The 15,215-nt window shown below is 38.6% G+C and overlaps 1 protein-coding gene across 1 annotated transcript; it reads left to right on the forward strand.

The window, feature by feature from the left end:
• The first annotated feature begins 8,290 nt into the window (after window positions 1-8,290).
• LOC306826962 (alpha-amylase) lies at window positions 8,291-12,548 on the forward strand. The gene is made up of 9 exons (XM_079348557.1): window positions 8,291-8,487; window positions 9,140-9,286; window positions 9,719-9,916; window positions 10,029-10,259; window positions 10,994-11,127; window positions 11,396-11,618; window positions 11,705-11,826; window positions 11,935-12,060; window positions 12,318-12,548. The coding sequence occupies exons 1-9, from the start codon at window positions 8,320-8,322 to the stop codon at window positions 12,505-12,507; spliced, it is 1,539 nt and encodes a 512-aa protein (XP_079204683.1). The 5' UTR covers window positions 8,291-8,319; the 3' UTR covers window positions 12,508-12,548.
• Window positions 12,549-15,215: the final 2,667 nt, after the last annotated feature.

Below are 15,215 nucleotides of genomic sequence, written 5' to 3' on the forward strand. Positions count from 1 at the left end.
CCACCTACTGGCTCACACGCACTCCTCTCCCAGACACATTATTAAATGTAAATTAAAACAATAATAATCCAAATCCCAATTCAAATAGCAAAAAATAGAAAATGGCACTAACAAGGAGAAAGAGCAAACACCTCAGGAGTAGTGAGTACAGGGGAGCTCGGGATTCTTTCTTCAGCTTTAGAGCATGAAAGCAAAGCTCTCATTTCCCGCTGACTACTGTGAAAGAGGATCGTAAAATTGACTCCCATCTGTAATTTTATGGTCAACTTTTCAGTCACCAGCAGCACAACGGCATTCCTTCTATTAAGCTCTATTAAGAGACACTCGGAGGCATGTACAACACAGCATTTCTGACGAATACATGAGGGTTTAGAAAGTTTCCTTATTGAGATGTTTCTCAAATCAAGCAACTTTAGCTAAATCCAACAGTGACAAAGCAAATCATGGCATGCATATTAGCTGATCCTCTACACGTGGACGTTGTGTTGTTTTCTGAACAAAACAATCAACTGCTTTCTTTTCACAGTCAAACTTGTCGCTCACTGAGAATCTCTGTTGTGAACAGTTAAACAGTTGTTCCTGCAGCTCGCTGCCACTGAGTATTGTGGTTTAAAGCATTACAAATGAATCAATCAGCTAAAAACTGCTCACAGGAGCTTTAATGAAAGATACCATCTCTGTGTGATGTAAACATTGTTTAACGTTGTCTCAGCAAGGTAAAATAAATAGTTATCGCAGCTAAGTTATTTATCAGATCAAATTCCAGACATTTTTATTTTATTCCAACCTTTACTCTGTGGAGCTCTGCAAGTTTAATCACTCATGTAATATTGTAAACTTTTCTTCAGACAGAAAAAAAAATAAAAATTGGACTCTTGCCTGGAATATTGGAAATTTAGTGTGTGACTTTATTGTTATCCTGCCTTTTCAAATAAATGAGTAAAGAGTTGAAAAGATGAGTTGTGTCATCTTTTTTCTTTCAATCGAGAGACTGACATGATGCATTTGAGGAACAGTGTAACGAGCATGGTTGAGATTAGTGTCTACATGTGTTTGTTTAATGTCTCAATGTGAGAAGCATGTGTCTCTACATGACGCGTCCTCTCTAATAGGATGGAGGGGGAGGTGTGTGTGTGTCTCTAAGTAAAAAGAGAAGATGAGACGGTGTCCATGAAAGGATGTAAAGCCGTTTGAGTTCATGTCTGAGGCTTTGGTGTGTGCGCATGTGTGTGTGTGTGTGTGTGTGTGTGTGTGCACGTGTGTGTGTGTGTGTGTGTGTATATGTGTAGCAAGTTTCAGCGCCTGAACCTCTCCTGGGGGACTTCCGCTGCTGCTGTTATTCTTTGCAGTGAGATGGAAAGCTTTTCCCAACATCTGCACAACATATCATCATGGCAAAAAAAGAAGAAGAGAGGACACAGGGCTGAAACTTTCCTTTGGAAGAAGCCATGGATCTAGCTTTATGGGTCGGTTTCTCACTGGAATTCTTAGTTTAATTGAGGAAACCTGAAAAGTTGCCAAAATTAGATATATGTTGAGATTTGCTGATAATTTCAAACAGTAGAGTAACATTGTGGTGACTCACTTGTTATTGCACTTAACGGCATAACTGGAATCATTAAAAAAGCCAAGAAAAGTTAGGGGCAGTATGTTTTTGAAGTGCCTATTGAAGCGACAAATGTTTAACATCAGACTATTAACGCATCGTAAATGTGGCTACAGATTTGATTTGACACCTCTTCATCCAATAAAGCTTCAATCTTCATGATTCCAGAAGATGTGAGTGATGCAGATTTGCCCATCGACTTTCTGTTCTTCCCAAACATCATGTCACCCCAGCCCAGCCCCAACCTGCTTTTTTTAACCTCAGATTTTTTCTTGTTTCTTATTAAGGACCAGGAGTGAATGTATTTAGTTCAGGCTGCTATGATTTCAATGCCAGGTAGCCTCTCAGGTTACTTCCAGTTCTGAGATGTAGCCAATGCAGAAGTGTGAAAACTGCAGTTCTATGACTAGCGACTTGAAGCTCACTAGTTTTCAATGGAAAAATCGATGGTCTAAGGTAGATAGATACGTCATTGATCCCAAGGGAAATTCAAGGTCAAAATGTACTTCAACTTTCCAAGTTCTCAGAAAAAAAATACTGTAGTGTCCTGTAATTTAAAACTTCATTATACTGTTTATGGCCTTTTGTCCCTTTGCTTCAAGGTGAGCGTCACAATGCATTGCTAATGACAGTTCTTAACTGTTTTACATCAAAACAGTATTTTAGAGTTGAAAATAGATTAACAGCAATTGCTTACAATTTAACTTTCAAAATAAAGCTTATTGTTTCCTCATTGCAAATACTTGTGATATCTTTCTGATATCGTGGCATAATACCATCACACTACAGCCATAACATGCATAATTTACTCTTCTGCCGCTACTGTGTTTGTCTCTCTGGATTATTTGGTTGCTAATTTTGTTTCATAATGTAGCATAATAGACTGTAAATATTACATGTAACATACACCCACAAGTTGTCATTAACATTACAGTATAAAATAACTCACCTTACCTTAAGTCATCCGGACTGTCTTTGTCTTGGGACCAGACAATAGCTGCTAAATTCAAAAGAAGAAAAAAAGTGCAAAAATAACAGGAAGTGCTCATCAAATAAAAATTGGCTAATTCTATTTAGTTGAATTCATTAAAAATTCTCTTAATTTAGAATTGCATAAACATACAGATTATATTTAATGCAACCACAATAAGATATTATCTCAAACACTTTTGTTTGAAAGTTACTTTGATTGCCACAAAATCAAGGACGCATTTATATTGAATACATTTTATCAGCTATATCAAGTTAAATGTAAATGACTACAAAAAATTTAAAATACCCTATCTAACATCAATTATCACTTACATCTGGCTCTGCATCGGACTATTTTAAAGATCCCATATTATGCCCTTTTTGAGGTTCATATATTTAATTTATGTGCATACTTAAGGACGTTTATGATCACTTATGTGTAATTTGTGCGCATGGATGTGCCTAAACATGCACAAGACACCTGGAAAACACACTACAGAATATATGAAACTAGAAAAAAAGCATAAGGGACCTTTAAAATTGCTAGTATTCACCCACTTCTGAAGAAACCTTTTCTAGACCCTGCACTTGTAGAAAATTACAGACCAATATCAAAGCTTCCATTCCTCCCCCAAAAATCATGGAAAAACTTGTTTCTGACCAAATCCTAGTATAGGTTGAAGGCCATTGGATCGCTGATAAATTCTAATTTGGTTTGTGTAGCATTGAGACATCAACTTCAACAACGACCTTCTTATGCAGGCAGACAAGGGTGAACCCTATTGATCCTGGTCCTTCTAGATTTAACTGCAGCCTTTGACACCATCAATCATGCAATTTTACTTTACTCACAGACTAAACAACTGGGTTGGCATTTCTGGTACTGCACGGAGCTGGTTTAAATCTTAAATGAGTTACAGGTCTTTCAAGGTCTGTATTAATATTCACGTGTCCTTCTCTGCTCCTCTGCTTTGTGGAGTCCCCCAAGGATCGGTCCTTGGACCAATCCTTTTCTCTTTGGATATGCTGCCACTGGGTAATGTTTTAACCGTTTTCCTTATGTCTCTAATCACAGCTATGCCAATGACACTCAGATTTAACTGTTTAACCTTAACCTTGCCTTGTTCAACATTGTAATTTATTTATGGACATTTTTCTCACTGTATGAATTGTTTGATTGCTTTATTAATTGGAGAACTTTGTAATTGGGTGTTTTTAAAAGTGCTAGAGAAATAAAGTCTTACTTGCTGGCTCCAAATGCAACTCATTTCTTAATAAAGTCCATATAATTTTTTTTTACAATTTTACATCAAAATTAAGGAGTGGTGAGAAGAGTGATAAATTAAATGTTTCTTCATTTACAAATCAAATGCTTGACATTAAATAGGATATCATTCTTTTTGGATAATGATAAATTAACTGATGACACTGACTGTTTCGCTGTAACAAGGTTTTCCATGCACTTGTATCTCTCAAATGCCTCTTGTCCAAATATGGTTTGCTGGCTATAAAAAGCTCCAGAAAACCAAAACGATGAACCTAAAACCTCAGAAGGTTAGTCAACAAACCCATGGGTGATTACAGGACGACTTTAGTGATATATTATCATACCCTGAAATATACCCTCTCTAATTCTCTATGTTGCTCCAAGTTGAGCAGTCATTTACAAAAAAGTTGCTCTATTGAAGCAGACTTCAATACAGCATTTGAGACCCAAAGTCAAAAGGACAATGTTATTTTGTAACCTGTTGAGCCACCCCCTGCTGGCCATTAGAAATAATGCAGATTTAATGTATTTCTGCATGAGCTTCACCTTTAAAACCAGAGGCTGCACCCCCTTTTCATGTGCCGTATGGTATCAATCATTTTTGCGTTGTGTCTGTTCAAACATTTGTACAAGGAAGACAAGGTTAAACTCAACACTGTTATTTCTAAAGCCAACGTGCCGTGTTTTATCTGTTCTCCAACAGCTCCTAAACCGGAGCTGTTTGACTAAAAGAGTTCCTGAGGTGTAAGTAGACGAGGTACAAACGGATTCTCATCCTTCCCCCCTTCTTTTTCTTCATTTATGGTTTTTACGCCCCCTTCTTTTTCCACTCACTTCCTCTGTGTTTCCTTTCATTTGACCTAAACTACAACAGCTTCCCCCTTCACCATCTAATACACTCTCCTCTTTTATTTCCCTCATTTGTCTTCCTCTGCTCTTCTTCTTACTCATGCTTAACCTGCTGACCCCATTCCTCCCCCATGTCTTTTTATCTCCCTCTCATCCTTCCTCACTTTCTCTCCCCCTGTCTCCAGTCAAACCCTCCCCTTTTTTTCCACGATGACTCTTCCACTTTCCCATGACAGAAGCAGAGGTGGGAATCAAATGACCAGCGTGTCTACTTTCACCTGGTCTCAAAGCGGGAGCTGTGAAAGAAAGCTTTGTCCCCCGAACCCTTCATCGCCTCTGGAGGTATGTCTTGTGCTGTCCGTACAGGAAAGGACTTTGGTCTGACTGGAATTTTTTGGGGCCCATGGGAAAATATGAGCAAGTTAGGGCCCTAACTCTCCATTTGACATCTCCACCCACAGAGCATGCTGCATCATCAGCATGAAACCTCATGGCAGTGATTCAAGGGGAACCCTTAAAGAGATTATCATCTATTTAGAAAATAGTTTTGAAATTAAAAATGCCACCAAAAAAAAACTAAAAAATGTGATTACTCATAGTGTTTAACTAACAGAGAATAATCCCCCAAACTTTTAGTTAACCTCTTGTTGACAAACTTTTGCGTTACATTAATGTGTTGATTCATCTTCCAAAGGATAAAAATGCCACAGTTGTCTTCCCAATGTGTGAATTGTTAATGTTGCTTTAAAAGAAAGAAAGAAAGAAAGAAAGGCTGTTTTAGAGAAAATCATTTTGACACCTACCCCGCAGCAGTGGTAACAAACACTATAAACCACTGTATATACATTTTCAATCTTTATGATAATGGACTTTTTTGGTCATGCAAGTCATACAGACAAATCAATATTCATGTCAGTCTGTTTCATCAACAGGTTAAAACGCCTCTTAGGAGCTTTAAACAGCAATCTTGTGTCTGCTGCTCCCAAGTGGCCAAAAAAAAGCAGTTGTCTAAAATATTATTTGTAGTTTTACCCAGACTGAGCTTCACCGCAAGTAATAAACCTGACAGAGAGTACTGTAGGAATAAACATGTTCACTGTTGTTATGACTGGAAATGTATTACAATTATCATCACGACATCAGATGACTTATTTTAAAATTTCAAAGTAACTTATAACATACTGTGTTGAATGCCTCTTGTTGTGTTTTTTTTCTTCCTATCTGAAGTACTTCTCCACCAGAGAGAACAATGCTGCTGCTGTGAAAAGGTCATCAGAACCTAAAAGAACAAAACCTGCTCTATGATATCAGATCTTTATCCCTTTAGTCCTTATGTGTCAGCACTCTCAGGCTGCACTGAGATGACTTATCAGAGATTGTTTCCAGAACAAACGTGTCGGGGGCACCGTCTCTTCTACAAGCCTGTGACTCTCACACACACACACACTCACTGAGGTGAGTGACCCGGAACGAAACAGATTGAGTCGGGTCAGATGTCCGTTTGACACACTGAGCAGGTGGGACGAGGCACACCAGGCTTTATTTAAACAGACCTACAGACAGCGTGGCTTGCACTGGACTTTTTTTTTTTTTTTTTACTAGATTCTCCAACAGTTTAACTGGAATGTAATTTGTTTTGTTGGTATTGTAGGCAGTGATCTGTTGTTATGCTGCACTACATGGTCAACAATAACACGGTACATAATCATAAAACATGCAAATCAATTAATCACATCATGTTTTGTGATTAATGATCATCCTTTAGATTATTCCCACTATTTTTTAATTATTGAAGATCATATATCATTGAATGATCATATATATGTGTGTGTGTGTGTGTGTTGCATACAGCTTTAGTACATTAAATGGAGTAGTTTGTCTTTAGAACCATTGGGGGAGCTATTGCTTAATGAAAGGGAACCCCTTCATAACCATTATGACATGCTGTAGATAGATAGATAGATAGATAGATAGATAGATAGATAGATAGATAGATAGATAGATAGATAGATAGATAGATAGATAGATAGATAGATAGATAGATAGATAGATAGATAGATAGATAGATAGATAGATAGATAAGATAGGATAGATAGATAGGATAATTAATTTAGAAACATTAATAAAATATTTCTTTCATCTAACCTTACCATTGGTGTAAACTCAATGATATAATACAAAACCTATTTGTGTCATAATACAATACCTAGATGAATACCTTTAAATGATCAAATACATTGATTTAAAAAGTGTAACAAAGAAACACTCAGCGATACATAAAATTACATAGGAAATGAATGCGGGTCATTTTTTACCCCTGTTGTGCATTAGTTGTGCACTAATGGGATTAAGCTGGCACATGTAAAGAATACATGGCCCATGTGAGTATCCACAATATAATACTAAAACATGTCACGCCAAAGTCCTTTTGAGTAATAACCAGAAGCCTATAGTAATCTCCTCGTCTGACACACAGGTAGCTTGACCTTTTACTCACTTCTACTAATCAGAGGGTCATATGTGATGCCCCTCATGGGAAAAAGCTTGTGTTTTGTCAGGACTTTCTTAGTTAACTTGTTTTACGTAATATGTTTGACCTTCTTCCCCCGCTTCACTCCACTGCTTATCTCTGTATTGGTTTTTGGTTGAATAAGAGGGAATAACAACATGGTGAAGTTACACAAGGCACTGTGTTTTGTAACCTCACCTACATCTTAAACACACTTGTTTGTACTTTGTGATAACAGCAAAGTTAAACTTACTATTACAACTTAGTATGACTGGATCTATCTGATCTATCAGATCTAAGACCTGATAAAGAAGGCCTTCAAAACGTCTGTTGTTTCCAGGAATTCTTGTTGCACATTGTGATGAATATTGAACTAAGAAATATCCTCAACATTAAGACAAAATGTGAATATAGAAATAAGTCATCATGTCACAACTAGAATTCAAACAACAAAGAAAACATTCCCAGTTAAACTGTCTCGGACAGTCACTTTGTTACATAAATACTCACATCTTTAATTATGCATTAACTAAAATATAAACCAAATGCTGACTGTATTAGCCCTCTCAAATTTGCGAACTCTGCCCCAATAATCATCCAACAAACATACTGGATTTTCCTGCCTAAGGCTTATCATTTGGATTTCCCAAACTATCCAAATCAAAGTTTTGTAACTCAGGGTTAGATTAAGTGGACTGTTACAACATGATGTGGCATTGAACTGCATGAACAAATACTAAAGCTGGATGGACCTAAGGTGTCATGTTCGGAGTGGTAAGAACACTGAAATATCAATGTGAAGATTGAATGCAAAAGATGTGTTACAAGTGTAAAAAGATAAAGAGAGTGTCCATGTTAGCATCCAGTATCTTCAAGCTCCTCCCTCCTTTATTTTGGCGAACAATAGGCAAACCCTTACGTTTGTCTTTTTGAACCTTTTTTGTACCTCAATGCTATTTTGGATTCTCCTAGTTTTGAAACAAACTTTGTGAGAAAGAAGCATCTGTTTAACCCAAAAGCTGGCCTCTCATTGGATGAGAAGAGAAAGACAGTGGGGATAAATACTTGGGGTGAGGCAGCAGGTGAGTGTGGTTTTCTCTCTCATTCAGGGAAAGCATGAAGTTGTTCATTCTGGTGGCTCTGTTCGGACTGGGCCTCGCCCAGCACAACCCCCAGACCAAGCACGGCAGGACAGCCATCGTCCACCTGTTTGAGTGGCGCTGGGCCGACATCGCTGCAGAGTGTGAGCGCTTCTTGGGTCCCAATGGCTATGGTGGTGTTCAGGTACGTCTGCAAACAGGGGAATAGTTTCTGGGTTTGGAAAAGTAGGATTTTGTTTATAGTCATGTGTCTTGTAAAGTACGCATTAGACTCATTAAATCTGAGTTTTCATTTAGGAGAGTTTACTATAAAGCCAAAGCTGTGGATTTCATCTTCTTCAGTTTTTATGAATGAACATTTTTTCATTTTAAACAACATTTTTAAGCTTAAACAAGTAAGTAAAGTAGTCTCAGTAAGGAGGGGATGAAATTTAAAAAAATAGGTACTTTGAATGTCGCCATATTTAGAATGGGTTGCATTGTACTTTTCTTCTCAAGAGAAATGTTTGTATTGGAGTTCCCCAATGTTAGAGTTCATGGACATTTTTTTTTTTTTAAATGCATAATTAGATCAGAAACAAGTCATTTAACAATATATAAATATAAAGTAAAGTTTCAAAATACTACAAACCCTGACATTATTAAACAAGATTTTGTCTCATTTTAGAAAGCTTTAGAGTGACTTTTACTGTTCACAATAATTAATTATAATTTACAACATTACAATTGAACAATTTCATTCATTTCATTCTTTTGTCCACCCTCACCTCTCTGTCTGCAAACACTTCCTGTGCAAAGTGATCATTACTGTAATTTCTTCCCTCTGTGTTTTTCAGATCTCCCCTCCCAACGAGCACATTGTGCTCAACAATCCCTGGAGGCCCTGGTGGCAGAGATACCAGCCAACCGGCTACAACCTGTGCTCCCGATCCGGCAATGAGAACGAGTTCAGAGACATGATCACCAGATGCAACAACGTCGGGGTAAACTATAATACAACAGTCATGTAGATACATTAATTTGGTGCAATATTCTTCTTGGAATGACAGCAGCTCGTAAATGTACAGCTTTGAACAAGACTATAAATGGTCAGAAGATACATTACATGAGGCTTCATGGATTATTTCAGATAGCTTTCAAATAACATGCAGCTGGCATTTTTAAAAAACAGACATTTTTAACAAAGAACCTAGGCAATAAGGTAAGGCCTCTCAACCATAATATGATTTGGACATTCAGCTGCTTCAATTCTTTGACAAACAACGTCAGAATGTGGCCAGTGCGGCTTTGACATATCCAGGTGACCAGAGAATGAACTTAATGTGTTAAAACAAGTTGTGAAAGTGCACAGGGATAGAAGGGAGGTGTTGATTAGCTGTGTTTGCACCTTCAGTTTTTTTTCACTACCCCCACAGGTCAACATCTATGTGGACGTTGTCGTCAACCACATGTGTGGTGCCGGCGGTGGAGAGGGAACCCACTCCTCATGTGGAAGCTGGTTCAGCGCTAACAGAAAGGAGTTCCCCACGGTTCCCTACACCCAGTGGGACTTCAATGATCACAAATGCAGGACTGGCAGCGGCAATATCGAGAACTATGGCGATGCCAATCAGGTGACGAATAAATCACTGATCAAACAGTAGTATTTTTAACTGTTTACTTAGAGGAGTTAACCAAGAATAATGATAGAAATGATAAATGTATGTGCTATATTGTCTGCTCTAGGTTCGTGATTGTCGTTTGGTCGGCCTGTTGGACCTCGCACTGGAGAAAGATTACGTCAGGGGCAAGGTTGCTGACTTCCTGAACAAGCTGATTGACATGGGTGTGGCTGGATTCAGAGTGGACGCCTGCAAGCACATGTGGCCCGGCGACCTGTCTGCTGTTTACGGCCGTCTGCACAACCTCAACTCCAAATGGTTCCCCAATGGCGCCAGACCCTTCATCTTCCAAGAGGTAAGATATATCTCCAGTTCTGATTTCTGAAAATATCTAATTGAAAGAGTTATATATATCTATGAAAAAAAATAGAAGAAGAAATATCCGCCCAAAACCTTCTTACTCCCACTCCATGCATATTCTGTAGGATGAAAAAAATGTAAATACATAAAATACCATGTTTAATATGTTTCTGTATTTACAATTGATCATGCTGACAAAAATAGCTGGATTCAAAGATATGACGAGGCCTTTCACAGCAAATATACTATTTACTGTATAGACTAATTGGTTTGATAAGACACGCCCACTTGACAAATATTTATGGATGATAACACCTCACAGCATTCAACCGGAGTGTGGGAAAATGGGCGCAGGAATCCAGATGACAAACACAAACACACCCAGGAAGAGAGCCGACAAGACATTATTATTTTAAAAGCCCTGGTATAAACGGAGGTAATACTGACATCATGATATATTAAATAGATGAAGAATTTTTAATAAAAAAAACAAAGATTGTAAGCTACAAAAAGAGCCAGAGAGCCTCAAAGACAAGTGTGCTCTGTCTAAACCAACAACATGAATGTCTAACAGTAGAAATATGGGTCTTGTTAAGGCAAATAAAACATCTTTGTAAAATGACTTTTGTCACTCCACAAATCACAATCATCATTCAGTAATCTAAACCATAAACTTCTTTGAATTGCATGACTGATGTGAGCGGGGATGTGAATTTGATTTCCCTACAGGTTATTGATCTGGGAGGTGAGCCCATCACATCTAGAGAGTACACTCATCTTGGAAGGGTGACTGAGTTCAAATATGGTGCCAAACTGGGAGCTGTCTTCAGAAAATGGAACGGCGAGAAGCTGTCTTACACCAAGTATGCTTATTTCTTTTTCCCAGTGCCTTTACAATAGATATCACATTAATTTCGAGGAATTTGATTAAGCCATGACAGTCAATGGGTAGGGCTAGTAAGTGTTTGCTTAGTAACAGCTGATTCTAGAGACAAATTGACAATACAATTATAACTAAGAGATATTGATTCGAGCTGGGATTTCTCTCCAAAATACTTGAGATCATATTTTCACTTAACTTGAATATTTTTAAGTTCACCTTTTCATATTAAAACATATTCTTGTGTGCAGGACATGGGGAGAGGGATGGGGTTTCATGCCCAATGGCAATGCTCTTGTCTTCGTTGACAACCATGACAACCAAAGAGGACATGGTGCTGGCGGTGCCTCCATTATTTCCTTCTGGGATTCCAGACTTCACAAGATGGCCGTTAGCTACATGCTGGCCCACCCATACGGTGTCACCAGGGTGATGTCTAGCTTCCGCTGGAACCGCCACATTGTCAACGGAAAGGTATGTTCTGCCTTAAGTAGAAATTATTATCCGACGCAAAACGGCGCAAGTATCTTGTTGAACTGATTTCACTCTTTAAATCGTAGGATCAGAATGACTGGATGGGCCCTCCCAGCCATGGGGATGGATCTACCAAGCCTGTTCCCATCAACCCCGACCAGACTTGTGGAGATGGATGGGTGTGTGAGCACAGATGGCGCCAGATCAAGTGAGTCCCTCTGGAAGCAATAGACGATGAACTGTTGACCAACTGAAGGACTATAAAGGACCTCTGCTTTGTCATATGGATAACTATGTCCATTTTTGGCATATTTAGGAACATGGTTATCTTCCGCAACGTTGTCAATGGACAGCCTCACTCAAACTGGTGGGACAACCAGAGCAACCAGGTCGCCTTTGGACGTGGCAACCGTGGATTCATTGTCTTCAACAATGACGACTGGTAAGGATTACAATTACTTTGACTTGCACTAACAACCTACTTACCTCAGTCACTAAAATCAAGTAACACCCTGGATAAAGAAACATAAAGAACCAGTGGCAGATTTGTGTCAGTATCAATAAGGCTTTGATATTATATACAATAAACTATAAGAACAGTTAATTGGATTTGAAAGTGGTGTAAAACATTGTGAAACTAAGAACAAGTCTGTTTCTGTAGGGGGTTTAAAAAAACATGTACCTTGTCTTCCTCTTCAGGGATCTGGATGTTACCCTGAACACTGGCATGCCTGGCGGCACCTACTGTGACGTCATTTCTGGCCAGAAGGACGGAGGCAGATGCACTGGGAAGCAGATCAATGTCGGCGGTGACGGCCGTGCCCACTTCAGGATCAGCAACAGAGATGAGGACTCCTTTGTTGCTATCCACGCTGACTCCAAGCTGTAAAAACACCCTGTAAAACTTTAAATAAAACATTTTTGAATCAACTTTTAAAAAGAACATTTTTCTTTACATGCCAAGAGTTTTTAGATTACTTCGATAACTACTCACTTGGATCACTAGAACATGCAGATCAGTAGAAAAACAAAACCAATGCACATCTGGCCATACATTTTACAAAAAGTTATTGTTGCAACCTTAACCTTGCTCATACCATAAAGATGTCCCTTTTACAGTTTTGGTATGGGGTAATAATGGTTGTACTGTTCAACAGAGTGTACAGACTGAACAGAGTTGTTGTTGAGCTGGAAATACAAAACATTTAGCATCTGCAACAGATGCATTCACAAGGAAAAGGCAAAAAAAAGCAACCACAGAAAGCTCTTATAAAATCATTAAATTCTGTTGTGTTCTAAACTGTTCCCTTAATGCTTAGCAGCTGCCATGAGTGAGCGAGGATCTACACAATGATTCAAATCTAACATACATGAACCATGCAAATGCATAAAATCTGTCCATCAGTCAGATATATATGTTCTAATCAAGGATAAAGTACTTTTTTGTGTTCATCATCTGTTCAAAAAGTAGTGTTTCTTTAACTTTAGGATTTTTTTTTGAAAGACCTTGCAATGACCGCTTTACTGCTGCCATGAGAGGCTACTTAATATGTAAAAGGCTAATAGGCTGTCAGAAACTTTGACCACCAGAGGCAAGGGAAAAAGAGTTACTGCATAGACTCCAATTACCTAAAAGGCAAAACAATAATTTTCTTCTACACTGATAGACATAGGGATTGAAAGTCAATTGAAATAGAAAAAAATTGTACTTTGTTCAACAAAGTAAGATTGACTGATTTCTCTTCCCTGTCTTTGTCGGGAATGTTACACCTGAGCTTTATGATACAACAAATGTCATTTGGATCTAAAGAATTTATAAATGACAAATTATTGAAGTTTTCACTGCTCATGTTTCAAATAAGCTATAAATAAGGCCCTCAGGGACAACTAAAAAAAACAACACTGTATAATTGGCTTAAACAACAACAGAAGCGATTGGAGAAAATAAGCCCTTGCTAATATTAACAATGCTAAGGCCAAAACCCCATGAGTGCATGAGTGTAATAACTGGTATATCTTTTTTTTAAACAAACCATTTAGATACACTTCTTATTCCCCTTTGTTAACACTATTATTGATTGTTAGCTAGTTAGCTAGACATGCTAAGGTTTGCAGCTGACACTAACAGATGGACACTGAAAACCTTTATCAATACCATTTTGTTTTTGTCATTTTGGTTCTGTAAAAACAGTTATGGCTCTACATGTGCCAAGTATCATTCTTTTAGAACCATAAGCACAACACTTCAACATGCAAAGATTTAGCCTTCCTGTGCCTATAGTTCAGAGGCTAGCTCAACCCAGGTCATCGAGTGGCAAGGCACAGGGTTAATTGCTGAACGCATAAGATTGACTGGTTGATTAATGGTAGTGGGGTCATTAAATAGGTAAATGCTTATAGTTATAATAGTGTTTTTCAAGCTTCACAGACAATGAGTGTACTGAAGCAGACCCATGATGTCTGTGAATGTGCATTCTGTATTCTTCTCCTCCACTGGGACGACTCTGTGCCATCACACTGAAGCCACTTCAGTTTCACCTGAGTGCAGCACTGGCATCTGTCATTAGGGCAGCGCTGGGACCCAAAGGTCCAATGAGCCAGACCTCCATTCTTTCTTTCCTCCTCCCTCTTTTCTCTCTGTTTTTCTTTCTCCCTGTCCCGTCACCCTTGCTTCCCCCCTGCATGTGTCTGGCTCCCCCCCCCTCCCCCAACAGCAGCTCTGGACTGGTGACACTGAAGTTCCAGCATCAGAAGGTGAAATGGGGAAGGTGATGCTTTTCGAACATTACATTTCAGCTCATCCTGGTTGTCATAGCAACTTGGTTCATGTGTGAGGAACCTGGGAAATTTTTAAATGCCTCACTGAAAGAATGAGACACACAATGTTAGTAAATCAACTTATTACAGGTCAAACAGGTTTTAACAATACACAAGTAAAAAACAGTTTTCAATCAAATGTTGCAGATTGTTTTAGATATGTATAAAAAGGGATGCTGCATGCTTTAACATGTTGAAATCTTTGCAGTCCTCTTAAGATGTGAAAGTCAAATTGATGTAATGTAATACTCAGCATGTAATGAAATGTGCAAAATTTGAAAGTCAAAGTGACAAAGAAAGCAGGAAGGAGGATAGAAGGAGACCTTAACATTGGACTGGCCTCAACATATTGCAACTGCTAAATTATTGACCCTCTCTCCATCTCTTGGTCCGGCAGCTGTGAGGGGCCTGTACCTTCCGATTAGCCGCAGAGATGTCAGTGTAGCAGACCGGGGTCTTTGGTCCTGTCATCCTCACTGATGCTTAGTGACATGGCTGTCAACGGTGTCCCCATCCTGTTTCATATTTCATAGAGTGCACCAGACCTGCCTGTCACATCGGCCAAGGAGAGAGACAGTCATCAACTTAAAGACGAATAAGCAACTGAGTTTTTTGGATCTATTCTGCTGTCTCAGACCACTCAAAGAAGGTCGAAAAGATAGTCTAAGGGAGGCTTATGCTTTGGATTTGATGACATTATCAATTAAAATAAAGTAAATTAGGGACAGACACATTTATTTCAAAGTTACACTTCTTTTTAACACAGTTAGAACAAAAAAA

Source organism: Symphodus melops, assembly GCF_947650265.1.
Source record: "Symphodus melops genome assembly, chromosome: 7".
In the NCBI taxonomy this organism is placed as follows: Eukaryota; Metazoa; Chordata; class Actinopteri; order Labriformes; family Labridae; genus Symphodus; species Symphodus melops.

Excerpts from the sequence above, each read along its gene's own strand:
- LOC306826962 (XM_079348557.1), top strand. The coding sequence starts at position 8,320 with ATGAAGTTGTTCATTCTGGTGGCTCTGTTCGGACTGGGCCTCGCCCAG. Across the intron at positions 10,260-10,993 it reads GACCCTTCATCTTCCAAGAG|GTTATTGATCTGGGAGGTGA; the intron begins GTAAGATATATC and ends ATTTCCCTACAG. Across the intron at positions 11,827-11,934 it reads CACAGATGGCGCCAGATCAA|GAACATGGTTATCTTCCGCA; the intron begins GTGAGTCCCTCT and ends TGGCATATTTAG.